Raw genomic sequence first — 25,844 nt, forward strand, 5'->3', positions numbered from 1 at the left:
CAGCATGAGACACAGATGGTTAAAATAAAAAAAATTAATAAAATAAAAAAAGTGGACTGGGTTCAAAACCCTCCCTCGCTTTATCCAAAAAAAAAAAAAAAAAAAAAAAAAAAAGAAGTTTTGCCTATAGTTCTACTTTAAAGCCTTCCCCATGTAGGAAAAAAGGGTTTTGGAAGATGTAGTGCTGGAGGTGTGCCTATCAAGAGAACGGACCTACAAGCTAACCCCAACCCCCCCCCCCCCCCCCCCCCCGTAGGAATTTTACAAGCCTGATGGTGTTCCAATGTGTAAAAAAAGTGGTTTCTCACTACAGGAACAAAGATAAAGTTTAAGTTCATGTTTACTGAAATCCTGTAAGGTGAACTTACACTGGACCCCCCCTTCCTCATCCCCCCGGTCCTGCTGACCTGGAGTCCCACGATCACCCGTTGTGAGACATCGGGTCGCCGATTTACCGGTCTGGAATATTTGAAATCCCTGCGGCTCTCTCTCCTCTTCTCCAACACTGACAGGATGAGCTAGGCAGGTCCTGATTGGTCAGCGCCATCCATGTGATGGGGCCGACCAAGTAGAATGCCTCCTATCAGTACACTCAGAGAGGTACATTTAGGAGATTAGGCCACTGGGATTTTAAATCCCCGGATCTGTAAAGCGACGACACAGAGGTTGTTTGCGGGACCCCGGGTCAGCAGGATGGGGGGGGGGGAATGAGGAAGGGGGTCCGGTGTAAGTTCACCTGACAGATTTTCTTTACTTTAGGAGCATTTCCCAGCTTTATTTATATTTCTTTAAAGGGTGATCGAGAGGTTTGGGGCTAAATCTGGGGAATACCTAGACATCCTTTACCATATATAACTCTCAGAAGCAAGTCGAACACAGCATGCATTCATAATTTAAAGGGGCAGTATAAACTGATCATCGCATACCCTAACAATGGGCACAGAAAGACCAAGTACAGATTCAGCCAAAAGTATGACAGAACATGAAACTAATGGATCAAATTGAGATAACAGTGGGCAGCCCATTCAGCCTGTTTGTAAGTAATATAGCTCATTTACATTTTTTTTAGACGAAAAATAAAATAAACTAAAATAGGGGTAACAGGCAGAATAAATAACAGCAACAATACAAAGTCCTCTCACCTGGTCTCTTGGAGCGGATGATCTGTTTGATAATGAGGCACATGGAGTCTCTAAGCTGTTCGCTGGTCTTTGGAAGGCACCAGCCATCCCGTTCAGTACATTCGGTCTCCACTCCATCATTGCGCTTAATGATCTCCTGCAAACTGCAGATAACAGCATTAACAAGGCAATCCCTGGACAACCCTGTTCCCTGTACATTATCCTGTAGTGCAGGGGTATTCAATTAAAAATTTGAGAGGTTCTGGTCAGTACATTTTTTTTTGTCCAGCAGAAGTCCTAACCTCTTGTGCAGTGACCTAGTACTGTATACACAACAGGTAAAAAGTATTCAACACGTCACCATTTTTTTGTTTTTCTAGAAATTTATTTCTATAGGTCCTATTGACTTGAATGACATTTTCACCCCGTGTCGAAATCCATACATACAAAACCAAAACAAATCAGGTCAGAAATGAAGTTATGTGCAATAAAATGGAATGACACAGGGAAAAAAGTATTGAGCACACTAACCAAAATGTTTTCAATAATTAGTACAAAATCCTTTGTTGGTAATGACCGCTTCAAGCTGCCTCCTGTATGGAGAAATTAGTTGCATGCATTGCTCAGGTGTAATTTTGGCCCATTCTTCCACACAGTCTTCAAATCTTGAAGGTTCCATGGGACTCTTCTATGAACTCTGATCTTTAGTTCTTTCCATAGATTTTCTATTGTATTCAAGTCAGGTGATTGGCTGGGCCATTCTATCAGCTTTATTTTCTTTCTTTGAAACCAATTGAGAGTTTCCTTGGCTTTGTGTCAGGGATCATTGTCTTGTTGAAACGTCCACCCTCGTTTCATCTCTATTATCCTGGTAAATGGCAGCAGATTTTTATCAAGAAGGAAAAGCGGGCGAAAGAATTGGCGCCCGCAGACATGGGGAAGGGGATGCGATAATTGTAGGTATCGTATATAAAAAAAAAAAAAAAAAAAAAAATTTGTAATTTAAATGTGTGCATTATTTGTGATGCTGCCCCTTTAAGAGCGCAGTTGGGGCGGGAAAGCTCTGCTCACGCCCCCCCTTCTAGAACCTTCAGGCAGTCGTTATAAAAGGGGGTCCGCACCAAGGGGTCTCTCACTTTCCTGACTGGAGGCTGCCTGACAAGCTCTCCTCCCTCCCTCCCGTCGCAGGCACTTTATGTGGTTGATTGTCACCCTTGAATCAAGGGGGGACTTTTGGTTTGGTTAATACTTGAGTTATATATTTTCGCTTGAGTTCTGTGACTAAGCGAGATTGATTTATTTATTTATTGAGATTCATATACAGATTTATATTTTGGTTTGGTTTAATATTTGATTATTTGTTGAATGAATAATTTTAAAGATTTTAAAATTATATAAAATAAAACCAATAAAGTGCCGCGGCCATTTCTATGCCAAAACTAAGGATGGTGTGTTGTGTGTTTATTTATTAGAATAAGTATAGGTTGACCTTGCATCCTCCTTTCCCATGTCTTGGTATATTTATCTATTCATCCTTCCTTCCATGATATAGAGTTTGCCAGTACCGTATGCTGAAAAACATCCCGCACCATGACATTCCCACCTTCCAACTTCACTGTTGGTATGGTGTTTTGGGGGTGATGTGCAGTGCCATTCGACCTCCAAACATGGTGTGTGTTATGGCATCCAAGGAGTTAAATTCTGGTCTCATCTGACCAGACTATATTCTCCCAGTATTTCACAGGCTTGTCTGAATGTTGCGCAGCAAACTTTAAACAAGCTTCAACATGCTTTTTCTTCAGTAATGGAGTGTTGCGGGGTGAACGTGCATACAGGCCATGGTGGTTGAGTGCATTACTTATAGTTTTCTTTGAAACAATTGTACTTGCTAATTCCACGTCTTTCTGAAGCTCTCCGCCAGTGGTCTTTGGCTCTTGGGCTATTGGACAACTCGCCTGATAAATATTTTCACTCCTCTGTCAGCACCTGGTAGTGGCCAGTTTATGGTGAAATATGTTCTTACTACTTCTGGAATATGGCCCCAACAGTGCTCACTGAAACATTCAGAAGTTTAGAAATCCTCCTGTAACCAATGCCATTAGTAAGTTTTGCAACAATAGGGTTGCAAAAGGTCTTGAGAGCACGCTTTGCTTTTATCCATCATGAGATGGTTCTTGTGTGACACCTTTTTATAGGCCATCAGTTGAGACCGAACCAGCTGATATTAATTTGCAATGACAAGGGGTGGGATTGTTTTTTAATCCAGATAGATTTCAGATGGTGTCTTGGCTTTCCATGCCTTTTTGCACCTCCCTTTCTTTATGTATTCAATATTTTTCTCCTGTGTCATTACATTTGGTTATTACACATAACTTAAAGAGGAAGTAAACTTCCATCTTTAAGTTTTACCTATAGGTAAGCCTATATTAAGGTTTTTATAGATAGTGTAAATATCTCCTAAACATGCACCATTTAGGAGATATTTACTGACCTAGCAGCCAGTTACGTCACTGGCACATGCGCTCTTAAGGAACGGCCGCCTGTGCCGTTTCTTTAAAGCAGTTTCCTTGTATGTATGGATTGCATGGGTTGTTACCGAAGTGGTGAAAATTTCATGTCAATAGCATCGGATAAGAAAATATAGAAATATATTTACCTAGAAAAATGGTGATGTGTTCAATACTTATTTTACCCGCTGTATGTAGACATTTTAGGTCTATCAAAAAATAAGCAATGTACAATTTCCATAGCATTTCAATAATATTTGTCAATTTTCATTGTGCCTTTTACATCAAGTGTCCACACCAGAGTGCCTCCATACATCAGAAGTCACCCTTAAGAGTACATCCTTACATCAGGTGCGCCCCCCTAAGTTGTTCCCATTAGAGTGCACCTTTACATCAGGTGTCCCCATCAGAGTGCCCCCATAGCTTTTAGCAACAGCCAGGCAGAGGGCAGGAGGCTGCAGGTCTAGATACAGGAAGTTCCACTTCCATCTTCCTGTGATGCTGAGGGTAGAGCATGCACATGACCTAACCCTAATGATGTTAGGGTTTTTAACAACCCGTCACTGCAGAGGAGGGGGCGAAATCTGTATGGTGCGGGTAGAACTGTCACTTGGTCGGGGTCTGGACTGCAGACCTCTATTTAGTGTTGCCTGCTGTAGTGTATAGTGCATCTGTCTTGTATACAAGAGAAATGTTCTCATCACAGCCCCTTCCTAATCTATGTCTGCACTCACTGTCATCGGGTCTATGCAGCCAAACAATGCGTCGGGAAGTATGAAAAAAAAACCTAAATGTACTGGAATCCCCAGCATCTTTTTTAGTTGTTTATGAAGATTCAAGTACATACCCAGGATGCTTCCCTTGACATAACTTTGTTAAACATTACATTTCCTTATGTGTGTTTTCAGTTTGTATGCAGGGATCCCTGCATCTACAGATGACTTAATGGGTCTCTAATGGTCATACAGGTAGGTTCTGCATCTGACCTCCTGTATATAGCCATCCCTCCTGCACAGAAAATCACAGGTGAGCAAGTCACAACTAGGAATAAGAGCACACTTCACGTTGCAGTGGAGATGTATGAAGTGATTCTCACCAGCACACCATATTTGTACAGGAAGATCAGACCTATTATAAATCCATAGCCGTAACAGGACAAGCCAATGTTTTGGGCCTGCTTCAGTCCCTTTTCAGCAACCTATTACCTTGATACATTTTTTAGTTGGTGCCAACCATTAGGTCACTGCAGCACCTGGTATAGTTGTGGATTCTTATTCAAAGGTGTGCCCCTGGTATACATTCTTGCCAGTGGGGGTGCAGATGCAGTTAATGATAGGATCATGTACTGTAATAACCTACATATTAATTGTTCTTCCACTGCAACTACAATTGGGCAAAACATTTAATTGGCTGCATATATTGATTTTCACTTCAAAACAAAATGTCTAGTCCAGAATTCATCTTTACCCTCTTTAAAAAAAAAACAATAAAAATTCCAAGATAAAAAAAAAAAAAAAAAAAATCAAAAAGGAAAGCTGTACAGCAGAAAATATAGACAGCCACTGAAAACACTGCTCAACTGACTGTCTCTGGCATTATTAGTGAAAGCAGTGACCTACCAATCTGTATGCTTGTGCTAGGTCAATGCCTCTAAAAGTAGTACTGAAAATATTGGATCTGCAAGGCAGCCAGGAAAGCAGCATTTTCCGTAGCAGAAATTGCTAATAGCAGCCTCCCATTTCGTCGCATAGTAGTAGTGATTACCTCTCCACTTGTATATCACAGAACTGGTAAAACATTTGCCGATATGGAGGCAAGCTGCCCCCCCGGAATATGTAAACAGAGTCCTGTATGAGAAAAAGGTCAAATGTAAGCGAAGCAAACATATTAATTGGAACCCACAAACTGCAATTTTTCTCCCCCCCCCCCCCACACAATTACAGAGAGACATTTTCAGCATATCATTCAAAATATCATTTTTACACCAGCCTTTGCTCTCACATATGAGCTCAGTCTAATGTCCCTACCACAGTCACGCACATACAGTACACTAACACTACGGTAATTCATTAACACATCACTAGGTTTTCACATTATGAAAGCATCTGGAGAAAACCTATGCAAGCATGTTGAACACAAACTCTAAGCACATAGCAGATTTGATAAGCCACTATTGTGCTGCCGCACGAATATGCGTTTCTTCAGAAAGACTGGATTTAAATGCCATCATTTTTATAGTGTACACACTGAAAAAGTAAATTTTACTGATGCCTAGTAATTGAATTACCAGTTCACACTGTAACTGTTAGGGCTCTTTCACACGGGCGATCAGATCCACCTGTCGGTTTTTTAGGCAGATCTGATCGGATCCTCCATGCAGCTCTATGGGGCAGCGGATGTCAGCGGAGACATCTCCGCTGACACCCGCTGCCATCCGTATCCGATCCTGTCCGTGAAATCCGGACGGATGGAAACCCTATTTTTCCATCCGTTCAGGGATCGGATCGGATGAGAGCGGACAGGCGGTCTGCTCTCATCCGATCCCCCATAGAGAGCAGCGGGGCTGTGACACCTCCCTCTCGGCACTGCAAGCGGAGACGGAGCTGTCATCCACCGGCTCAGCGGGGATCGGCGGATCGATCCCTGCTGAGCAGCACGGATCCGCCTACGGAGGCGGACCGTGTGAAAGAGCCCTTATGTAGTAATCTGACAGCTCTGCAGAACACAAATACCGGTTCATTTGGCAACAAATTGATTTTCAGCTCCTGGAATGTTTCCAAATATAAAATGAGCCTTGTATATATTAATACATCTGTATTAGCGTATAAAAAGGTAGGGAATTACCACAGTTTCAATGAATATTATGCAGTGATGTCATATCAGAGGTCATTGATGCATACAAAAATGCCATCCAAATTTGTGCCAATAAACTTGTTAAAAAGGCTATGACCATTTTTTATTTTTGTTTTTAACTTTGGTATATACAAGGACATATAAAGCTTTTATTTGGTGCAATGTTTAAAAAGTACCCTTATCAGATTTATTATTGTAAACTGATGAACAAAAATGTGAACATAACAAAAACATTGTAAAATGGTAATTATTCAAAGTATGTATTTTAAGAATAAGTTCACCTTTCAAAAAAAAAAAAATAAGTGCACACATTTTCGTAATAAAATGTGCATTATTTTTATTCTACTGTAAAGCAATGCAACCACGATCAGCTGCTCGCAGGTGCAATGCTATGCTCCTGCAGACTCTCAGCTAGCTGTCTACCCGTACCTCCTGTACGGTCAGACAGTTACTGAAATGCAGGAAGAATAAATGGACTATGAGAACGCTCATCAGCGCCCTCGCACACTGCCGCAGCCTACAACGGTACTTGTAGTTCATTCATTCACAGAAAACTGTGAACGAATGATGGGCTGTGTGAGTGGCTTTCAAAAAGTGACAGAATGTGCGGGGAGAAGATGCCCGCCACTGTCACAGAGTAGGAAGTGCTGGTGGTGGGATGTGGGTGTATAGGAGCACGTTACATGTTAAACCCTAAAAATGTGTGCAATGTATAACATGCTCTTTAAGGAGAAAATCCTTTAAACATTGCAATAACCTATTTAAAAAATATTTTCTCTGTACACCTAAGAAATTGCCTGACAGCTGCGACCTGTAAGGTTTTTTTTAATCAGATAATATATATATATATATATATATATATATATATATCATGATCACATGATTGTAAACCATGTGGATTGGTTCGTGATTGCTAGTGGAGAAACAGAGTGACAGTGTGGTCTACTAGCATCATGCTGAGAGCATTTATTTACACATTATATTGTGATCCAGTTGAGGGCTATAGAAGATCCAGAACTGTTCTGTTCGCCTCACTGATTGATGAGGGAAAAGCCATCTGACCACCACTTCAGGGGTCAGCAGTGTGTGACATACCTCCGGTCATGGAGCTCTCTCATTGCACCAGACTGATGTTAAACTGCTATTCCCCGTAACCAATATCATCAAATAGGTACATTTTATTAATTCTTTAAACGTGTGTAACTAGCAGAAATCCCCTATCCGTGGTTTTGGTGTATGCTAAATTTCCTCTTAAATGAGCCAAACACTAGAAAACTGGCACTTACCTTCAGTTTATACTTGCTGGATGGGATCTTTTTACCTCCTGCGATGCTGGAAGCTGCCAGTCCTTGGGTCAGGTCTTGTACACTGATTGGCTGTGACACTATATGTGCCGAGAAAAAGAAGTTTAATTAAAAAAAAAAAAAACTACCCTGTTTCCCTGAAAATAAGCCCTACCCCGAAAATAAGACCTAGCATGATTTTCAGGGATGGCTGCAATATAAGCCCTACCCCGAAAATAAGCCCTAGTAAAATCCTTGATCTCAGCCCCTCCCTCTGCAGTATTCAGAGAGGGAAAGTAGAGCTCCAGAGGGTCACATGAGTGCCCAGCGGCGCTGTAAAGAAGGTATTTTCCACAATAAAGTTACAAAAAAGAGACACCCTGCACATTAAATAATCTTTTTACAAAATCGATTACATCATTTTACAATGACTTTATCCAAGGTTTATTTTTGGAATTACAGATTGTCATAATGCTGATTTCTGAGCTAACAGGGAGAGAGAACTTTTTTTTTTTAACATTCTATTGTTTTATTCCAGGTTTTTAGAACATAGAGAGGGCTAAATGACACAGCACAAGCACTGTGCTATCATGCTTAAAGGATCAGGATATTTATTTATTTATTTTAGGGTTACAATCACTTTAAGATCGTCATTGTACATACCGTGAATAAGACATCCCCTGAAAATAAGCCCTAGTGTGTTTTTTGGAGCCAAAATTAATATAAGACTCGGTCTTATTTTCGGGGAAACACGGTATGTACAGTATCTCACAAAAGTGAGTACATCCCTCACATTTTTGTAAGTCATTTATTGTATCTTTTCATGTGACAACACTGAAGAAATTACACTTTGCTACAATGTAAAGTAGTGAGTGTACAGCTTGTATAACAGTGTAAATTTGCTGTCCCCTGAAAATAACAACAAACAGCCTTTAATGTCTAAACTGCTGGCAACAAAAGGGAGTACATCCCTAAGTGAAAATGTCCAAATTGGGCCCAAATAGCCATTTTTCCTCCCCGGTGTCATGTTATTCGTTAGTGTTACAAGGTCTCAGGTGTGAATGGGGAGCAGATGTGTTACATTTGGTGTTATCACACTCACTCATACTGGTCACTGGAAGTTCAACATGGCACCTCATGGTAAAGAACGCACTAAAGGATCGGAAAAAAAGAATTGTTGCTCTACACAAAGATGACCTAGGCTAAAGGAAGATTGCCAAGACCCTGAAACTGAGCTGCAGCACAGTGGCCAAGACGGTACAGCGGTTTAACAGGACAGGTTCCACTCAGAACGGGCCTCACCATGGTCGACCAAAGAGGTTGAGTGCACGTGCACAATGTCATATCCAGAGGTTGTCTTTGGGAAATAGACGTAGGAGTGCTGCAGAGGTTGAAGTGGTGGTGGGTCAGCCTGTCAGTGCTCAGATCATACTCCACACACTGCATCAAATTGGTCTGCATGGCCGTCGTCCTAGAAGGAACACTTTTCTAAAGATGATGCACAAGAAAGCCTGCAAACAGTTTGCTGAAGACCAGCAGACTAAGGACATGGATTACTGGACCCATGTCCTGTGGTCTGATGAGACCAAGATAAACTTATTTGGTTCAGATGGTGTCAAGCACGTGTGGCAGAAACAAGGTGAGGAGTACAAAGACAAGTGTGTCTTACCTACAGTCAAGCATGGTGGTGGAAGTGTTATGGTCTGGGGCTGCATGAGTGCTGCCGGCACTGGGGAGCTACAGTTCATTGAGGAAACCATGAATGCCAACATGCACTGTGACATACTGAAGCAGAGCATGATCCCCTCCCTTCAGGGACTGGGCCGCAGGGCAGTATTCCAACAGGTTAACAACCCCAAAGACATCTCCAAGACGACCACTGCCTTGCTAAAGAAGCTGGGGGAAAAGTGATACTGGCCAAGCATGTCTCTAGATCTAAACCCTATTGAGCATCTGTGGGGCATCCTCAAACGAAAGGTGGAGGAGTGCAAGGTCTCCAACATCAACCAGCTCCGTGAGGTCATCCTGGAGGAGTGGAAGAGGACTCCAGTGGCAACCTGTGAAGCTCTGGTGAACTCCATGCCCAAGAAGGTTAAGGCAGTGCTGGAAAATAATGGTGGCCACACATAATATTGGCACTTTGGGCCCAATTTGGACATTTTCACTTAGGGGTGTACTCACTTTTGTTGCCAGTGGCTTAGACATTAAAGGCTGTGTGTTATTTTGAGGGGACAGCAACTTTACACTGTTATACAAGCTGTATACTCACTACTTTACATTTTAGCAAAGTGTAATTTCTTCAGTGTTGTAACATGAAAAGACATAATAAAATAATTACAAAAATGTGAGGGATGTACTCACTTTTATGAGATACTGTATATGTCCTCTATAGAAACCAATCCAATGCTTACTTTTATAGCCCAAGCCAGAAAAGTGGCATCTCAATCCAGGGGCCACTAGATTGAGCTGTCATTTAGACAGATTTAACTAGACTTTATAAATCAAGGTCACTTAGTGACAAGGTCGGATCTGTACAATCAACATGAAATATAGGTTTAGATACACTTTAAATTACGCCCCAAAGAGCTAGCATCAAATTTTAATGCTGAATTCTCCAAGAGGTCTGTACACGTTGGGGGAGATTTACTACAATTGATGCACACAGAATCTGGTGCAGCTGTGCATACTATCCAATCGGCTTCTAACTTCAACTTGTTCAGTCAAGCTTTGACAATAAAACCTGGAAGCCGATTGGTTAGTATGTACAGATGCACCAATTTTAATAAATCTCCCACTTTCCATTTACAGCGCCTGTCCTCTAGCAAGCAATTATTTGTGGTCAATGGAGGTTCTATATTTTATCAAAAGACGTACAATCTTAAAACAGCTAGTATGTACCAGTAACCACATAGAAGAGATCAGTAGCAGTTACAAAATTATTCTTATTTTCTTTGGCTATTTGTAGCTGGCTATAATGCCCAATGAAGAACCACTGGTGAGCCAACATCATCAAGAGCATTACTGGATAACAGATGTGAGCATAGAAGCTAGGGATTCAAATCAATCGATTAGTGGTAGAGCTCCTAGTCACAGTCACTACGACATGACCTTTCCATGACTGCAATTCAATTTTTATAGCAACCATGCTAAGGAGAATGATTATGGGGCTGCAGCAAATCACTTGGGCAACATAGCTATAAGCCAGAGTTTCCTAAAATATAAATCAGGGCCCAGACTGGGTAGTGGACATGTTTGTGATGGGTCAGCACATGACTGTGTAGTAACCGTAGTCTAGTTTGTCCAATAACAAATTTACAGCAAGTGATATAGCACACTTTATCATTATTTATGATTCCAATTGTAAAACTACTGTGATCTATGGCGTAACCTACTAACAATGAGGTTAAGGTTTTACAGAAAGCGTTCACTGCTATAGGATGAAAAAACAAAAAAGTAAAAAATACCCCTGCCATGACACCATAAGTCTCAAAACCTGCAAAACAATTACACTAATATGACTGGCAGCACAGAAACATATGGGGCAGGGGCATACGTACAGGGTTTGCAGTTGCGATGCAGGCCCCTGTACACCTAGATAGATGGGGTGGCATATAGAGGAACCAATCCCCTCCATTTTCTGCTGAAAAGCTGCAGGAGGAAAATGGAAGTGATCAATTTATCTAGATGCCACCCCTCCTATCCTCCTCCTGCTTTCCCAGGCTCCTGTGTACTCCCCCCAAACCCTCACCCCCTCCTCCACAAGTCTGATGGATTCTCCTCTCCCACCGGCTGCTGCAAGGGATATGTCAGGATGGAGTGCGGGAAGGGGCCGGTAAATGTGTAATCTACCGGCCCCTTCGTTGTCTTAATGAAGTCAGGGATCTGTACCAATCACTCACTCTGATAATTCATAACTGAGGCATAATAAACGGTTCCCTATGCTTCAGTGAATGAATGAACAGGAAGCTCTGTACAGAGCTACTCCATTCATTCTGTGTGGCAAAGGAGATTGAAGGCTGTCCTTAAAGTTGAAACTTCAGAGGTCTGTTTAGACCCTGGATATTTCACCAAATGGGGCTCTTAAATTTTTTTTAAAAAATACAAAAAAGAAGAAAACAAAAAAGGTTAAAAAATTAAAAACAATAAGTAAAATATGTTAAAAAAATTTAAAAAAATACTAACAGGAGTTGCGGAAATACTAGGGTCACAAAGGTCGCACTTGTGAAGGGGAACTGGCATGCTGCCACTGTGGGTGGTCCTTTAGGTTTTCTTGCACTGGGCCCCTGAAGGTTCTAATTACACCTCTGGTATAGGTATATAAAGTGCATGCAAGGTATAGGCCAGAGGGAATTATACAGACCCCTGAATTATACAGACCCCTGCAGTTGAAAATATCAAAAAGAAATTACAAAAGAAGTATGGATTTCTCTCTGCTTCACTAAACCTTTCAGAAACAGTGAAGAGTGCCTGAAATGTGTTACAAGTCCATTGTTTGGCTGTGTTGGTATTTTTGGTAATAATTATTTTCAGGGTCTCAGTACGGTAATAATTTTCTTATTTCAGTCTTTGGATTAAGTTTAAGAACCCTTGATCGAAGTAATAAAAACTACCACATCACAAAACCAAGAAGAAAGAAGGTAGTTATGACTAGAGTCAAGTCAATCTAGATTCACCAGAAAATATATTAAGGCGGCTTACCTGGCTTCTTCAAAGTGATAGGCAAGCTGTAATTGTACGTGCTACGCTTGGCTTTTACAGGCATCTCATTCGGGGAGAATCCTGTGCAAGACACAAAGACATGTGGTCACATGACCTCTTGTACTGTATTCAGAGGGAGCATGCTTAGCTTTTCTCTCTAGGTTCCTGTGCGGTGTTCTTTATTTTCAACCTCAATAAATTTACACTTTTATACCTGCATTTGTCTCTCATACTGTATGCTTATCATAGCTAATGGCTTAATTAAAGCTGCACTCCTGGCAGATATAAAAAGCACAGATTTGTATTGCAGCTATCGAGGGTACCTGGATTTGACCAGGGATCAGCCTTTTGCAATCCCCTATACAGTGACCAGGGATCAGCCTTTTGCAATCCCCTATACAGCAGCATTGAAGCTGGGAGCAGTATGGAAAGGACTGGAAGCCAACCAGGTGCGTTGCATGCACATATGCTGACAAGGAGCATCCTGAGAGAAGGGGAAAGCAGAGATATAATTTCATTGCTGCACTTGCTCTTCCTCCAGTCAGCAGGCTGAGGGTGAAGACAGGACACCATTGTATCCTTTTTACAGCCTATAATTGCAACAGAGCAACTGGTGTCATCCGCTTGGCTGTCCTATCTGGCAGGGCTGTGTAAATCTCAGAAGAGGATGAACAGAAATATGAATCTTTTTACAGACAGCTCCCATAAATGTATTTTATTAATTTCAGCTTTATGAAAAAAGCACAAAAGGGGCTTCCCATTTAAAAAAAAAAAAATAAACTCAGTGTCTATTTAACTTTTCCCCACTCAACACAATCCCGGAGTTCTTTCTTGGTCTAGAACCAGGGGTGCTTCGTGGTGGAAAAAGATAATGTCATTCTGTTCTTCTGCCCATTTTCTCTGAGCTCAGCCTGTTTTTTTACACACCTCCCTTTGGGGGGGGGGGGGGGCACATCTTCATGCAGGCTGGGCTCACTGTATTCCAGGACACAGTGGTACTCATCTACCATTACACCACTAGGTCTTGGAAGAATACCATAAGAAGTAGAGGACAGTGCAGTGACATCACTGGACTGGTAAGAAGAAATAATAATAATAAAAAGTATGTATAGATGTTTAAATAAAAGTGTGTGTGTATGTGTCCTGGGGTTTCTTTACTACACAAATTCTAACAGCTGCTTGACTGGTCATGATCCATGATCTCCCTTCTGTCCCATAGCTTTCTTAAAATGACTCTTTGGTGGCCAATAAGGATGACAGGGGATGGCACGAAGCATAATCATGCAATCTCTGTCTGTGTTTTGCATAACACAAGCTTTGGGTTATGAGAAAATGTAAAAAGGTGCAAACAGGTACCTGATGCCTGCTTTACAGATGGCGAGGGAAGAGAAACTAATTTGTCAGGTCAGGCAGAGCTAGGAAGTAAAATTTTTGAAAATAGTGTGAAAATACATGGTAGACTAATTGTAGTTAGAAATGCAGGAGGTAAACCTAATAAGGCCTTATATCCTCTGTAGAACAGAAATGCGTTTTCCTTTCCTGAGAAAGAAAAGTAGAATTTATGATTGAGCGGACATTCCATGTCACTTAAACAACTTTACAGAAACAATGTTTACAATACCAGGGCATTATAGGAATGAAAGTCATAGTAACAATAACCTCTTGTTATGGTGCTAATGTCAATACAGGACAGTAAGGCTCGGTTCACACTGCCTCAACCTCTAAGTCGCCTCATAAGGGGCGACTTCTAGCTCGACTTTTAGCGCGACTTGGGAATTTTTTTACGCGACATATGATAGACGACTTTGTATTTGGCCAATCAGAATGTGTTGTGACCTAATTTCCCTTTCCTGTTTTTTTTTTGCTGGCATTTATCGGGCATTTTTTGGGCGTCTTTGGAGGCAGGCATGTCTTTTTTGGATTAGTGTCTGGGGGGGGGGGGTCTAAAAAGTGTACCTGTGAAGTGTACCTGTGAAGTTTCATCTCTGTAGCATGTCCAGAACCAGAAAAAAAGGAGCATTTTTCTTAGAATTTTTATGAGCACATGTATATGGCTTCTCTCCACCTGGCCGTTTTTCTTGCAGGCATTTATCGGGCATTTTTGGAGGCAGGCATGACTTTTTTGGATTTAGTGACTGGGGGGTCCAAAAAGTGTACCTGTGAAGTTTCAGCTCTGTAGCATGTCCGGAACCCAAAAAAAATATATAATTTTTCTTATAATTATTAATACAGCAGTGTGGCGGCTTCTCTACACCTTGCATTTTTTTTTTGCTGGCATTTATCGGGCATTTTTTTTTTGGGCGTCTTTGGACGCAATTATTAATAATTATAAGAAAAATTATATATATTTTTTTTTGGGTTCTGGACATGCTACAGAGCTGAAACTTCGCAGGTACACTTTAGACCCCCCCAGTCACTAAATCCAAAAAAAAAAAAGTCATGCCTGCCTCCAAAAATGCCCGATAAATGCCTGCAAGAAAAACGGCCAGGTGTAGAGAAGCCATATTCATGTGCTACTAAAAATTATAAGAAAAATGCTCTTTTTTTTTTTCTTGTTCAGGACCATTTTTATGGAAAGTCGGATCACAAGTCGCCTCAATTAAGATAAGGAGGCGACTCCCATTGAAGTATATGGGACAAGTCGGATCACAAGTCGCCTCAAAGTAGTACCGGACCTTTTTCTGAAGTCGGAGCGACTTCAGTAGTGCCAATTAAGACGGCACTGATTAACATTGCTTTTATGTCAAGCGACTTGGGGCGACTTGAGGGCACACAAGTCGCCTCACAAGTCGCGCTAGTGTGAATGGGCTCTAAATCTGTGCCCCTCCTAATGACGGATACTAGAAATTATACTTTATATTAACCAGGGTGAGTAATTAGGGTACATAGGTGCTTTATACATTGACCATCAGGGATGCTTAAATCAAAATCGCCTGAGGAGACATGCAGTTCTGGGCGCCAGGCAACTTTTTTTTTTTTTTTTTGCTTTTTACATTTAGCTTTTGTTTTTTAGCCCCTTAACAGAGTAGACACTGGAGGTTGATTTGGCTGCTCAGCATGTGTTTGTGCGGAGCACCCAACTAACTAACCGTGTGTGAAGGTAACCTGAAGGAATACACTTTTTCCTCATTGGGGCAGGTGCCTTATCTACTCGCTCAGCAGATGCAAGTCTTGTGAGCATTAAGAGAGCCATCGGACTGCAAGGTCTCTCCCCTCCCTGCTCGGCTCCTGGATGCGGTGCTAGAGACAGGCAGGAGAAAAACAGCTCAATGTTAAAAAAAATTAAGTTTAAGTTGCCATAAAGCCCCTTTCGTTTTTAAAAGCCCCAGACATTCCTTATAGGGACAAGTAGATTGAGACGCCGAATTACTCCCCTGGACCAGTAGATTTTAAAAACAAAAATTTCCACACACCTTCTCCAAGTGTACATAGCACTGCTGGAGGACTTCATTTGTACAAACCACCACTATTGGGGTGAAAAACCACTTTAATAACAAGGCACCTCTCTTGCCCACATAACAGGTACAATTACCATATTTCATCCCACAGCGTATCCGGAAATCGAGTACTTGGTAGACTTTAGCTTCTGGGTTTTTCCGGGGGTCATAGCCAAAGCGCACCCACAGACTTCTCCAAGGACCAGTCAACTGAGGTCAAAAGTCAGAAAGTAAGTAAACAACAGACAGGATTGAAAAAAAAAAAAATTTTAACTTGTGTCTCAGCAGTACCGCAAACCTAAATCCTAAGCACCATACAAAGACAAACAAGCTTATGTCTCCCTCCTGCACACACAGATTACTAAATTGGCCTTGGTACAGTAGGACAAAAAAAATAAGCAGGGCTTAGCTGGAAGTGGTGGGGCTTTTTATCAGCAAAACCTCAACATGAGAATGTCATAGCACCTCATTTTTACTTGTACTGAGTTCATTATCATTGGGGCCAATTATCGGAGAACGATATTTACTTTTTTGAAGTATCGGTTTCGGACACAAACTTGCCGATATGGCCAATATTACTTCAAGTGCAATTGCTGCAGCTACAGACATCACCCCGGTACAGATTTTTAGAGCGGACGACCAGCTTTCTTGTAATAACAACCGATGCAGCTAAGCAGTGGGAGGGGACGTCTCCCCCCTCCCACCCCTGCAGGCACGCTGATGCGGCGTCCCGGAACTAATCTGCAATACAAGCGGTATTGTTTCTATCTACGCCTGGGATTTTTTTAATATAATTGTAAGTAATATTTCATGTGGGAAAAAATATTAATTTAAAAAACGGGCTTCACTATGTGGATTATCCATTTTTTTTTAGCTTTCCAGGGCTATTATATATAAGGGGCCGTGATCACAGAGTGCTGTTACTGGCATCATTGAGAGGATCCATTGCTGCACTTGCTTAGAGTAACCATTCATAAAGGGTCACAACAGGGAGCCATTCTGGAGGAAATTTCTTTTTGGTGACAAGCTTCTTTTGACCCCAAAGGGGTCCACTAGTTCTGGTGAGTAGGGTCCCAGAAGGGAATCGAGACACCCGGCACCGATTATTACTTTGGAGCACTTCAGCACTTATCTGCAGTATCCCCATCACGTTTTCCATTTTATTGCAAAATACATTGGACTTTTTAGCATTATTAGCACTTTATTCAAGTATTGCACGAAATTGTTTATGTTTGCACTATTTTGCACAATATCATTGGTCCTTTTCAGTTTTGCACCCACTGTATGAATTTCAAGTATTAGTGTATTTTTCAAATATTTTCCAAATATTCACTGCAGGTGAACCTTTCTCATGTATGTCTTCTAAATTGCAGGAAATTATAAATGGTAAGATCATGTGAATGTTACAATCACTGGTTTAAAATATGCCATTAAAAACAAAAGAGTTAAACTGGGGATCAAAGGTTATGATGACGAAATACGAAACTGAGGGTAGCCACACAGGTGTTGATGTTTCACAAACTAGCAGAGAAACCACAAACCTTCTTGGATCACATTGCTTCCAAGACCTGCTGTGAACTTCTTTGCTTTGGCAGAAAATGTAGAACATGTGAAAATACTCATTCCATTTTCCTAAATGATTGGTGTCCAAATGATTGGTGTCCAACTGCATAAAGCTTCTGTAATAAGCCAGAGGCACTTTTTACCACCCCTATGGAAATCCCTGCGTGGCTCATTTCTTAAAAATTATATCATTTTGGGGTGCATTACCTGTGAAGATGAGGGCATGTATAGCCACTTTTACAGAGGGACTGGGTTCTGTATTTTTTACACCACACTGCTAGCATTTATTATCTTCTATGCTGTTACCCTGTAACTATCATTTTTATATTTAATTGGTATACAATATCTTTGTTCAGAATGAACATACTTATCCACCGATATTCTTTGAAATATTTTCAGACCCAGTACAAGTACTGAATCCAGAGCCAGCCAGGCAACTAGTGTTTTTAGAAGGGAGTCACTAATGGCATAAAACACATTTCCTTCATGACAGATTAATTAGGTTAGGTCTAGAAAAGGGACCCAAGGCAGGCCACAGATGATACAATTTTCTTTCTTTCCAAAGAAAATTCCTCAGTTTCCCCATCAACAGAGTCAGCCGGCAGCCGGCATTGAACACATACAAAAAATCTGACAGCCTGGTTGTACTGAAGTCAATCGATGGATTGACTTCAGGTACAAACAGCCTACCCATAGATGGATCGAATCTTGGCCGGTCCCTGCTAAGCTGTCGGACATTCGACACATCTATGGCCAGCTTTAGCACTACTAAAACAAAATAGAAAATTGTTTTAGCCAGCCGTATAGGTCATCACTTTACGTATAAGAGACGGTTCACACTACCGCGACCAGAAAGTCGCACCATGAAGGAGCGACTTTTTAGCGTGACTTTGAAGAGACTTGGAAGAGATTTTGAAGAGACTGGTTTAGAGACTGGTTTAGAGACTGGTTTAGAGACTGGTTTAGAGACTGGTTTAGAGACTGGTTTAGAGACTGGTTTAGAGACTGGTTTAGAGACTGGTTTAGAGACTGGTTTAGAGACTGGTTTAGAGACTGGTTTAGTGTTTTGTTTAGAGATTTGTTTAGAGATTTGTTTAGAGACTTGGAAGAGATTTGTTTAGAGACTTGGAAGAGATTTGTTTAGAGACTTGGAAGAGATTTGTTTAGAGACTTGGAAGAGATTTGTTTAGAGACTTGGAAGAGATTTGTTTAGAGACTTGGAAGAGATTTGTTTAGAGACTTGGAAGAGATTTGTTTAGAGACTTGGAAGAGATTTGTTTAGAGACTTGGAAGAGATTTGTTTAGAGACTTGGAAGAGACTTGGAAGAGACTTGGAAGAGACTTGGAAGAGACTTGGAAGAGACTTGGAAGAGACTTGGAAGAGACTGGGAGGAGACTTGGAAAAGACTGGGAGGAGACTTGGAAAAGACTGGGAGGAGACTTGTGCACTACTTTGAAGAGACTTACTTAAATGATAGGCGACTTTGTCTGTGGGGGAATGGCTGACTAATCTTTTTCTTCTTCTTGGAAAGTTTGATAACAAGTCGCTTAAAACTAGATAAGGATCAGACTTAGAGGCGACTCCCATTAAAGTCTATGTGCACAAGTCGGATAGAGGTCGCCTTGAAGTAGTACAGGAACCTTTTCTGAAGTCGGAGCGACTTCAGTGGTGCATATTAAGATGGCTCTCATTCATTTACATTGAATTTGTGATGACAAGAGACTTGGGGCGACTTGAGGGCACACAAGTCGTGTCCCAAGTCGGAGTAGTATGAACCGGCTCTTACCCTTATGTGTATATATTATAACCACAAACAAACAATATCACTTTCTTTTTTTTTTTTTTTTTGCTTACCTGTGCTGACCTTTATTACTTAGTTCTTTATTTAGTTCAAATTTATTTAGTATCTCAAGAGTATGTAAAACCTAGGCAGTAGAATGTAGAAGGAAACTGAAGCACTTGGGAGAAAACCCATAGGAACACAGGGCGAACATGCAATCTCCACATAGATCGTGTCCCAGGTGATATTTGTAGCCCCAGACCCAAGACAAGGTTAACTGTGCTAACTGAATAAGTGCCATGAATGGAAAATGCATACATCCTAGTACTTACCATATAATATGCCACATATGGTAAAAGTAACTTCAGCTTGTCGGGGTGAACGCTGACATTGGCCTTTATTGCGTTTCGGGACCATACTGGACGGATGCTGAAAAGCTGAAAAATATCATTTAAAAACTTTTCAAGCATGTAAACATAGCAGTACCTTCATATCCTACTCATCATTTGTTTCAAATACATTCTTTGTTCCCAAAACATGGAGCCCAAGCAGACTAAATAACCTTGTTACTGATATGCATGTTTTGACTTTTTTTTTCCATAAATCAGCAGCTAAATCCTCCTCTCCATCTTGAATGCTAGCCATACAGGCTTAGACTTCTCTCATTCAGCTCTGGGAGTTGACAGAGAAATCAACAAATTCCCCCATTAATGCCAAACAGCCTGAATGGAAGAATCTTCCCTGCTGACGGCTGTCTGAATACCCAGTGACTGCATCACTTTTCATCCAGCTTTCTTTGCTTCGATGAGCCTAAAAAATTACCATTAGTTTACCGGTAACGGTCTTTCTGACAAGCCTTCCAGGACAGCCCAAACATGAGAGATGATAGGCTCCTCCTACCGGAAACACAATCAATCACAGTTGTTAAAAGGCCCCACCCTTCCCTCTGCCCCTCAGTTGTAATAAAGTATCTTCCACAACCATTTCCGAGGGAAGGGTTTCAATAATTCTATAGGTACTACTTACCACCTAAGTTTTATCTATTGTTACTACACCCTTTTAACAGGGCGGGAATAGGCCGGCCGTCCTGGAAGGCTCGTCAGAAAGGCCGTTACCGGTAAACTAACGGTAAGTTTTCTCTCCTCGCCTTCCAGGAGGGCCCAAACATGAGAGGATAATAGATTACCCATAGGCCTACCTTAGGGTGGGACCACTGCCTGTAAAACCTTCCGGCCAAAGGCTAGGTCTTGTTGAGACAGTACTTCTACATGGTAATGCTTCAGGAATGTGTCGTGACTGGACCAGGTGGCTGCACTGCGGATCTGTTCCCATGATTCTCCAGCCTTCTCGGCCCAGGATGTAGCTAGGGCTCTTGTCGAGTGTGCTTTAATTTTAGTTGGAGCAGGAACACCGGATGCCTCAGAAGAGGTGGTAATTTCTTGTCTAATCCACGTAGCCACTGAAGGCTTGGAGGCCTGCAGTCCCTTTCTGGGCCCAGAGTGAAGGACTAAAAGATGGTTGGATCTCCTGAATGTTTTGGTCCTCTCTAAATAAGTGAGAAGGGCTCTTCTTACATCAATACAATGGAATTCCTTTTCCCTACTATTTTTGGGGTTATCACAAAAGGATGGTAGATTTATTTCCTGTGTCCTGTGGAAGGAAGATGCTACCTTTGGCAGATTACAGAGGATCTGGTTTTAGGACAATTCTATCTGGAAAAACCACCATAAATAGTTCTTTAATAGAGAGAGCTTGTAGGTCCCCTACTCTTCTTGCTGTCGTAATGGCTAGCAGGAAGGCCAATTTTAAAGACAAAAATTTAAGGGAGATTTCCTTTAAAGGTTCGAAGGGATCCTTAGATAATGCCTCTAGGACCCTGGTCAGGTCCCAAGGGGGGAATCTGTCTTTTACAATAGGGGTAACCCTCTGTCTAGCCAACAAAAATCTTTTGATTAACGGCTCTTTTGCCAGACTAGTGTCCAAAAATACAGAAAGAGCCGCTATTTGTACCCCAAGGGTGTTAATTGCCACACCCTTATCTACTCCATCGTGTAAGAATTCTAGGATCATGGGAATAGAGGTAGAGGCAAAATATTTTTGCCTACGCCAGGTACAAAACTTTTTCCAAACTTTTGTATAAACCTTTTTCGTAACTCGCTTTCTGCTCATCAAGAGTGTGTCCACTACTCTTTCTGAGCAGCCTTTTGAAATTAGGAGTTGGCGCTCAGTAACCAAGCTGTCAATTGGAAGAATCCTGGGTCCAGACACAATACTGGTCCCTGAGACAGCAGGTCTGGGAAGACTGGAAGATGCCATGGACAAGCTATTGACATGGATATCAGGATGGAAAACCAAGGCCTTTTTGGCCACCATGGGGCAATTAGAATTAATTGCAGGTTCTGAGACTGACTTAATTTCTGTAGGACTCTGGGAATTAACATCAGGGGAGGGAAAGCATAGGCCAGATTGAACTGCCACGGTTGGGCTAGTGCATCCAATCTGGCCATCCCTCTGGTCCGTGTGAGGGAGAAGAACCTTTTTACCTTCCTGTTCTGAGCGGAGGCAAACAGGTCTACTTCTGGGTTCCCAAACTTTTGTACTACTAACTGGAAGATTTTGGGACTTAGTTCCCATTCTCCTTCTTTTATAAGGTGACGGCTGAGGAAGTCTGCTTGTGAGTTGTTCTTCCCCTTGATGTGAATGGCCACAAGGGAAATTATCCTCCCTTCGGTCCACCCCAGGATCTCTTTGGTCAGGGCTAGGAGGGGACTTGACCTGGTTCCTCCTTGTCGATTCAGATAGACAACAGTTGTGGTATTGTCTGACAGGATCAGAACTTCTCTGTTCAAAATGAACTTTTGGAAAGCTTTTAAAGCTTCCCCACTGCCTTCCACTCTCTGAAGTTGGATGAAGTTGGATGAGGCCAGTGCTGTTCTTTTGTCCCAGATCCCTTGCGCCTGAGCCACCTCCAGGTGAGCTCCCCAACCCTTCATGGTGGCATCTGTGGTAATCTTTATGGGATTCCACTGACCCCATGGTCTGCCTTCTCCCAGGTTGTTTGGGTTTGTCCACTATTTCAAGGATATCTGCACCTGCGGAGTAAGATTGACGCATTCGTCTAGAGATTCTACCTTCCTGTCCCAAAAGGACAGATGGAAGAAAAGAAGCTCTCTTGTGGAGTTGTGCCCACACGACCGCTGGGATGCTGACCGACGTTAGTCCCAGGACTCTTAGAATCTCTCTTCTGGAACAGGAGGGAGCCTCTTTGAGGGTTAAAACTGAGGAAACTATTTTCTCCATTTTTTCTATGGGTAGAAATAGTTTTTGAGACCTTGAGTCTACCTGGAAACCCAGAAAGGTCTGTATTTGGGTAGGTTCCAGGGATGACTTTTCCAGGTTGATAAGCCATCCTAGCTTTTGTAGGAAGTCTATCACCTGTTGGGTATCAAAGTTTACTTGAGCTGCTGATTTGCCAAAAATCAGTAGGTCGTCTAAATAGGGGATCAGGGCTATCCCTTGAAAGTGTAGGTGGGCCGCCTCTGCCAGGATCTTTGTAAAGATTCTTGGACTGGCCGCTAGTCCGAAGGGTAGTGCTCTAAACTGCCAGTGAGTAGTCCCTTCTTTTGTCACTATCGCAAACCTCAGGAAAGGTTGATGTTCCTGGTGAATGGGGACATGCAGGTATGCATCTCTGAGGTCTAGCGTAGTCATGAAAACGTCTTTCAGTAAATTCTTTCGTACTGAATAAATTATTTCCATTGCAAACTTTTTGTAAAGTAGAAACTTGTTGAGGTTTTTCAAGTTTATTTTCAGGCGATATTTTCCTGACGGTTTTGGGACCACAAATACATGGGAGTAGAAACCCTGGAAGAATTGATCTTCTGGGACTGGAATTATCACCAACTATTCTGCCAGTTTCTGAATCCCTTGCAGTAGGGCTTCTTTTAACTGAATCTTTTTGGGGAAATGAGTAAGAGTTATTGTTACAGGAGGTATCGAGGCAAATTGTAGGCTGTAACCTTTCTGTATAAGGGAATAAATATAGGGGGAGACTGAAATTTCTTCCCATTGTGTCAGAAATTGACTTAGTCTGCCCCCCACTTTGACTTTGGCATCACTTGTTATCCCTTGAGCCTGAAGAGGAAGGGAAGAGCAAACTGTTTCTTTGTCTTCCTTTCCGAAAACCCCATCTTTTGGCAGGCTCTCTTTAGTTCCTATGCTGGCTTTGTTCCAGGGGGCCACGAAAAAATTTCCTGGCAACCTCTTTTTTGGGTTTTGCAGGAAACTTCTTCCCTTTCTCCGAGGATCTGTCCAGAACTTCATCCAACCCAGACCCAAATAGTAGGGACCCTTCAAAAAGGAAAACCACAGAGTTTTGTCTTAGGAGGTAAAGTCCCCTTCCCACTCTTTGAGCCAAATGGCTCTTCTGGCAGAATTCAGGAGAGCCCCAGTCTTGGTGGATGCTATAACAGATTCCACTGCCGTATCTGCCAGATAGGCTACTGCTTTCCCTATTACTGAAAAGGAATCTTGCAAGTCTTGGGTCTTTGGCTGAGGCAGGTTTTTGTTCAATCTGTCGACTCAACAAAAGGCATTCCTTGCCACACAGGAAGCAGCTAATGCTGGGGCCATTGCTGAAGCATTGGCATCCCAGGCTTTCCTCAAAAGTGACTCTGCTTTGCGGTTCATGACATCCTTTATGCGCCTGTATCAACAAAGGAGAGGTCTGACCTTTTTGTCACCTGTGCCAGTGGTGCATCTAGTTTTGGATTTTTTAGAAATTTTTCCATTTCTTCTTCTTTAAAAGGAAATCTCCTTTTCCAGGATCCTGGTCTGTTCAACCTATTTTCTGGCCGTTGCCACTGTTGAAGGATTAATCCCTTCAGGGATTGGTGGCTAGGTAAAGCTCTAGAAGGGATCTTCCCTAGCCCTTTATAGAGTCTATCCTGGGCTGAGGTTTCTTTAGGCAGATCGGGTATCTCTTCAGAGGCATAAACTGCCTGAAGGAGTCCCTGCATGTTTTCCAAACTAAACAGATTTCTAGTTGGTTCTGCCTCACCCAGTTCCTCCGAGTCCCTGTCTCCCTCACCGTCTGAACTGGTTTGTGAGTCAGAGCGGTTTTCCTCTGCTGATACTCTACTTCTAGGCTGAGCTGAAGGGAGATCTTGGGATGAGGGTACTAGACCCGAGGGTCCTGCCCTGTATAAACAGCTTTCCTGTGAAGAGGTACCCTCCACTACATGAGGTTCCCTGTGTTCTGAGGTTCCTGGAGTTCCCAATGAAGAGCGAACTAACTGAATTGTAGTCAGCATTTCTTCTTGTACAGACTTTAAAAAGTCTTTCATTAGTGCCGAGGATTCTTTTCCTGCTAATTTGTAGATACACTTGTAGCAGAAAGGCTTGGTGTGGGAACTAGGTAATCTATCAGCACAATTACCACACTTCTTAGAGGCAACGGAGCCTGATAAGGCTGGTGTAGTAGTGGAGGTCTCTTGAGAACCGCTCTGGGACTCTGGAAGACAGGATACAACATCAAAATAAGTATCACTCTTCCCAACTTAAATGTATGAAGATCATAGAAAGGATACTAAGTAAGTCCGACTAAGGTCAGGGAGAAGGGATTTTCCAGGCATTTTCTGTCAGTACCAGCAGTCTTAGAAAATCATCATGCAAGGATACATTGCAGTACTTACCCGGTTCTGACCTGGGTTTGGCTGCCAACACCTGGCCCAGCCCCTTCTCCTTTCCCAGAGGGTGAGTTATGGAGGGCTTCATCTCCCTTGCAGCTGTCCGAGCTCCTGTAGCCTGGGAGTCTGCTTTACCGCTTACTAGCGGTTCCCGCGTTTCCTCCACCTTCCTCTTCCGCATCGTGCGGTAGCGTCCTGACGTTGCGCCGGAAGTTCCGGTCTGAGGACGAGGCTTTAGACGCCCGTCCGGCGGGCTTTTCAAAATGTTTCTGTGGAGGAGAGCTGCTGGCGCCAGAGACAAACCTAGAGGGGCACACCAGGTGACCGACGGTTTGCAAGCATGGGGGCGACCTGTGAGAAGCCTGAGGAGGCGGCAGGTAGAGCTCAGCTCTCACGGCAGTTTGCTGAACCTGGCTCACAGGGGGACCATCTGACTTTCAAAGTCTGCAGGTCAGTGAAAACAACAAATGTTTCGTAGGAAGAAACACAATCTAAACTGAGGGGCAGAGGGAAGGGTGGGGCCTTTTAACAACTGTGATTGATTGCGTTTCCGGTATGAGGAGCCTATCATCTCTCATGTTTGGGCCGCCCGGGAAGGCGAGGAGAGAAATTTAATTATTTGGCCCCAACACTAAACAATATGTCCAGAGAAAATCCAATATAGCTCACCATCCAAATAACACCATTCCTACAGTAAAGCACGGAGGTGGTAATATCCTGGCTGCAAAGCAACAAAATGTGATTTTAAAAAGAGGGGTGATTCTTTTCTATACCCAATATATATATTGGGGTGTATAGATATATATATATATATATATATATATACACACACATATATAAACACACACACAGCATTCATAAAGTATTCAAACCCTCTTTTTTTTTGTCATGTTGCAGCCTGATATTACAGTTTG

The 25,844-nt window shown here is 42.3% G+C and overlaps 1 protein-coding gene across 1 annotated transcript in view; it reads right to left on the minus strand.

Moving 5' to 3' along the window:
- GTF3C5 (general transcription factor IIIC subunit 5) overlaps positions 1-25,844 on the minus strand; it is a gene marked incomplete at its 5' end in the record, with an annotated part of 44,767 nt that overhangs the window by 481 nt on the left and 18,442 nt on the right. The window contains 6 exons of the mRNA XM_082263667.1: positions 1,143-1,285; positions 5,393-5,475; positions 7,768-7,865; positions 12,463-12,543; positions 15,995-16,109; positions 19,576-19,680. Coding sequence (XP_082119793.1) covers positions 1,143-1,285; positions 5,393-5,475; positions 7,768-7,865; positions 12,463-12,543; positions 15,995-16,109; positions 19,576-19,680 — 625 coding nt within the window. The remainder of the gene's footprint in view (positions 1-1,142; positions 1,286-5,392; positions 5,476-7,767; positions 7,866-12,462; positions 12,544-15,994; positions 16,110-19,575; positions 19,681-25,844) is intronic.

This window comes from Pelophylax lessonae, assembly GCF_965119305.1.
Source record: "Pelophylax lessonae genome assembly, chromosome: 7".
In the NCBI taxonomy this organism is placed as follows: domain Eukaryota; kingdom Metazoa; phylum Chordata; class Amphibia; order Anura; family Ranidae; genus Pelophylax; species Pelophylax lessonae.